This window comes from Pseudopodoces humilis, chromosome 6 (genome assembly GCF_049639895.1).
Source record: "Pseudopodoces humilis isolate 2021_Gansu_Grassland_sample_001 chromosome 6, ASM4963989v1, whole genome shotgun sequence".
NCBI classification, from domain to species: domain Eukaryota; kingdom Metazoa; phylum Chordata; class Aves; order Passeriformes; family Paridae; genus Pseudopodoces; species Pseudopodoces humilis.
Genome location: NC_142205.1, coordinates 49,147,110 through 49,151,512, shown reverse-complemented (window position 1 = coordinate 49,151,512; position 4,403 = coordinate 49,147,110). Strand labels below are relative to the sequence as shown.

The window sequence follows — 4,403 nt, the reverse complement described above, 5'->3', positions numbered from 1 at the left end:
CCCGCCGCTGCCCCGGCGCTGCCGCAGCCCCAGCGCGGCGCCCGCCCCGGCGCCGCCCCGGCCGCCCCTTCCGGGCCCCGCCGCGCATGCGCCGCCCCGCCCCGCCCGGGGCTCCGCCGCTGCCCGGCCTGGAGCGGCTGGAGGGGCCGGGGGCGCTGGGAATCGTCCCGGCCGGGAGAGAGGCCGCCCGCACGCCCAGAGGCGAGAGGAGCCGGCTGCCATGGAAAAGTACCGTGCGCGCTGCCGCAGCACTGCGGCTCCGCACAGAAGTGAGAGGAGCCCGCGCGGTGCCACTGTCATTGCCTGACTATGCTTTAAGGTACTCATTAGCACCTCGTAACGGCTTATTGTAATTAATGACAGCAATTACAGCCCGGCAAGGACTGCTTTGCTGCGAAGGAAACATTCGGGTACTATTCCAGGGAAGCACCGCAGCGCCAGAGTGCAGTCAGCACAGGTCTCACCCGCGTCTCCGATCTAGGTCACCGCCTTCCAGCTACAGTGCTGCAGCAGAGATTATTGCCTGCAAGAGTTGAGGGAAACACAAGAGCCTGTTCTCAGAAGCAGAATCTCTATTTGCAGTGTTTCACTGCTGACTGCAGTTCTGGAAGACAGGGAGCTTGCTTGCTATCCCCAGCCACACACAGTAACCATTCCTATCACAACAGGCAGGGCTTTGCTGTAGGAAATGAACCGGCTCAGTGGGGGACAGCTGAAGGTGTGCCCAGACCTCCCTCTAATCCACTGCTGCTGAGGATTCTACTGCATGGCAGAATTTAAAGGCTGCTGCACTACAAGTCCCTGCTTTCATGGCTGTCTGTCCAAAGCTTTTGCAAGCTGAAACATAACAGGGGGCCAGGCTCTAGCAAAAAATTATGTGAAGCATGGAATTTCAACACCCCTTCATCTTATCATATACCCTCCTTCAATACAGACCCTTTCCCTCTATGGTTGACAGTGAGTAAAACTGGCCTTAAGTAACATCAGCCTTTCATCAGCCCAGCACATGACACAGCAGGTTCAGTTAGGAAGAACGTAACTTTACAGGACAAGCCCTGGGCCCTTTCACTATATGGTATTTGCTAACTGCAGTATTCTCAGGCTATATTTCAAGATTTCCTGTATTTCAGGAAGGGTTGTCAGTTACAGGCCCTTGAACAACCCTAAGAGCTGCACAGTGGAAACATTTTCCGGCTAATGGAAAAAGAGACAAATCAGTCTTGACATAACATTTATTGAGTATTTCCACTCTAATAGATGAAAAGTCTGTACAAAACCAAACATTTCCTTTACTTAAACCAATCCAGAAACAGTCAGCTCAATTACAACCCACTACAAACACAATAGCTTCTTTGAAGCCATGGTAACACTTAAATATGGTTAAGACTCCAATGCAGAAATTTGGTTTGTTAGAAAGCTCAAGGGAGCTTTAGCTTCTCAAAAGTTAAAAAAAGGCAAAATTGTGTTTCACAGATACAGTCCACTGGAATCACCAACACCGGACAATTAAGTACTTCGAGTCCTGAGATAACAAGGAATTCTGGTATCCTTTAGACAGTCTTCTGTTGTCCTTTCTTGCCAATGAGGGACTTGTGGATATGTGGTATTACACCTAAGAAAGAACAACAGTTAAGACCATGTTATTTCTCTTCAATGATTTTCCTAAATTTCATACTTTAGGTAAAATGACAACACTAAGGAACTTCAAGTCTGTGACAGTTCATGCCACCCAAGTACCCCAAGAGAACAAGCAATTGACGTACCACCACCAGCAATTGTTGCCTTAATCAGAGAATCCAACTCTTCATCTCCTCTAATGGCAAGCTGCAGGTGACGAGGAGTGATACGTTTCACCTTCAAGTCTTTGGATGCATTTCCCGCCAGCTCAAGGACCTGAAACAAGACCATTTTTCAATGGTTACACAACCAATGAGACCAATAGCACAGTCTTAGCTGTTTAATTCTCTATTCCACACAGTGTCACTTGTCAGTGACACCAAGAGGGCAAACAATGTCTCTTTTAAAGGGAGTCCTCCTTTGGTGCTCTGCATTTAGTTTTCCCAATGACAGAGTAACTGTTCTACAGTAAATATGACGTGCTGTAATTGCCCATTTATGAAGTTACTTCACACACTGCATTTTTCCTACAAGTCACACTGCGGGATTTACATGAAACGCAGAGAACTTGTATTTCACAGTCTTCTGCTGAAGTATGCACTTAAAAGTGTCTCAAAGCACAGAAAGAGTTAACAACCAAGTACAAACTGTTCAAATAGAGTAGGCACTGGTCATTATGCCTTTCAGGGGTTCACCAACTTGCTTGCACCCTTGCAGGCATTTTACCTCAGCTGTCAGGTACTCCAGGATTGCAGCACTATACACAGCAGCTGTGGCTCCTACACGCCCATGGCTGGTTGTCCTAGACTTCAGGTGCCTATGGATGCGGCCAACAGGGAACTGGAAAATAACAAAAGCATGAACAGGCTATGAAAATAGAAAGCCTCTATGCAAAACCACATCCTGGGCAGCGGAATCCCAGTGGCATAAGCAAGGGCTGCATCCCAAAACTTGAGAATCCATGTAATACACTGCATGCCACACTCATATCAGCAACTTTCACGATTTTAAGTACAAGTAGTAGCAAGGGCCAAAAGGGAATTACTTTCCTCCCTGCACGGACTTAGATAAAGGTCTAAAACCGGTTGGATGTGCTAACGTCCGGTTTATGATCCTTACATCATTCCAGACAGCAGCCAGACAGCAGAGCGTGAAGCTTTCACCCTGTACAAACAAATCAACAGATGGAAAGCTAGACTGACTTTCACAAACCCATATCCCAGCCCCTACTCACCTGCAATCCAGCCCTTTGGGAACGGGACACTGCTTTGGTCTTGGTCTTCCCGGAGTCCTTCCCAGCTTTCCCACCAGCCTGGAAACGCCGGGAAAAGAGCAGGAATTGACGTCCCCCATCGCGCATGCGTCCCGCGCCCACCCCCTCCCCCCCCGCGCAGAGCGGCACGCGCGGCTGCGAGGCGCGTGCGCACCGCCCACCGCACCGCGCGGCACAGGCCGCTCAAAACGCGCATGCGCGGCCACCGCTCCCCGTCCCCGGGGCGCCGCTGCCCGTGCCACCAACCCCATCCCCCCTCCCCGCACCCCCAATCGCCTCCGCCCTCCCCCAGCTAAGCCCGCACGCGTTCCCCCCACGGTATCGGCTGCACGGAGCCGCCCCGGCCCCAGCCACCGCCGCCCGCGCCCCGAGAGGCTCCCGTGGTTCCTCACCATAGCGAACCGGAGCGCAGTGTCACGCAGGGGAAGGCTGAAGCAAAGAGCGTCCCGCACGCACCGAGCCGGTCGACAGCACCGACCTATCCCGACCCGCCGCGATTCAAACTGCGCCCACTCCCGCCTTCCCCCGGCCCTTTATAACCGCACCGCGCGGCCGCATCCGGGAACCCCGGCCTCGCCGCCAGCCAATGGCGGCGGGTGGGGCGGCCGCTCTGCCCCAGCGACAACCAATGGCGAGGCGTGGCGGGGCCGGCCGCTCGACGTGGGGAGCTGGAGAGGCCCCGCCTCCACTTAAAGAGACAGGAAGGGGGTGAAGGTGGGGGAATCTCGGTCGTGTGGCCCGCGGCTTTGGGGTTCCTTCGCCTCGCAGCCTGTACTGGGAATGGGGCTGCAGCGGGTCACGGGCGGGAGAGACCCTGCCCCAAGTCCCTCCACTCATTTTCCCGGGGTTCTGTATCGCCGGGTCCCGCTCCGGCACCGAGCCTCTCCTGTGCGCTCAGATCGCTCCAGAGCCGCCGCACTGCCGGCGAATCTTTCTTTGCACAATGGAGTTAATTGGCTTTGTGTGTAAAGCGCCTCAGGAGCAGCCTGAAGGAGATTATGGCCCGGGCGTGGGATGAGGGGCTATGACACTGCGTTGGCGAGGACACGAGACTGCTCAGGGGCGTCGAATAAAGCTCGCATCAACTCCTCAAGATTCCGGGGGTGGGGAAGTGCCAACAACTACGCACGTACACTGATTTTATTTTTATTTTTTTTACCTCTGTCGTAAGCAGGGGATGCACCAATGCTTAGGGGCACTCACCCTCAGACCCCTTTGTTTCGCCGGGTGTTTCACAAACTATAGTTAAAAGCAGTTTATCATTGATTCTGTTCCAAGTGTAACAATTAATGCAGTGCAAATGTCCTCACCTTAGGTACTTTGAACCCCTGCCTGTGTTTCCCTAAATTGAAGCCTTAACCCGCTTGTTTTTTCAGAGTGCCATTTTCAGTACATTACCATTTAACCTCAGAGCTCAGCTGAGGGTGTTCTCGGTCCTATTCTTTAAACTTCAAAAAAGTAACAATTCAGTCTTCCAGAACACTGTAAGTCTGTTTTATCTGAGAGATTTACT

The 4,403-nt window shown here is 52.8% G+C and overlaps 1 protein-coding gene across 2 annotated transcripts; it reads right to left on the bottom strand.

Annotated features, from left to right (window-relative positions):
- Positions 1 to 1,214: 1,214 nt before the first annotated feature.
- On the bottom strand, positions 1,215 to 3,446 carry H2AZ1 (H2A.Z variant histone 1). Of its 2 annotated transcripts, XM_005517486.3 has the most exons (5): positions 3,283 to 3,446; positions 2,852 to 2,929; positions 2,344 to 2,457; positions 1,764 to 1,893; positions 1,215 to 1,612 (listed from the first exon to the last, which is right to left on the bottom strand). In XM_005517486.3, exons 1-5 carry the CDS (start codon positions 3,283 to 3,285, stop codon positions 1,551 to 1,553), a joined length of 387 nt encoding a protein of 128 aa, XP_005517543.1. In that variant the 5' UTR covers positions 3,286 to 3,446; the 3' UTR covers positions 1,215 to 1,550. The 2 variants fall into 2 exon arrangements, with proteins under 2 accessions (XP_005517543.1, XP_005517542.2); XM_005517485.2 differs by lacking the exon at positions 3,283 to 3,446 and having other exon boundaries at positions 2,852 to 2,977.
- Positions 3,447 to 4,403: the final 957 nt, after the last annotated feature.

Excerpts from the sequence above, each read along its gene's own strand:
- H2AZ1 (XM_005517485.2), bottom strand. The coding sequence starts at position 2,977 with ATGCGCGATGGGGGACGTCAATTCCTGCTCTTTTCCCGGCGTTTCCAG. Across the intron at positions 2,458-2,851 it reads CCCAAAGGGCTGGATTGCAG|TTCCCTGTTGGCCGCATCCA; the intron begins GTGAGTAGGGGC and ends GTTATTTTCCAG. Across the intron at positions 1,894-2,343 it reads TGGAGTACCTGACAGCTGAG|GTCCTTGAGCTGGCGGGAAA; the intron begins GTAAAATGCCTG and ends GTCTTGTTTCAG.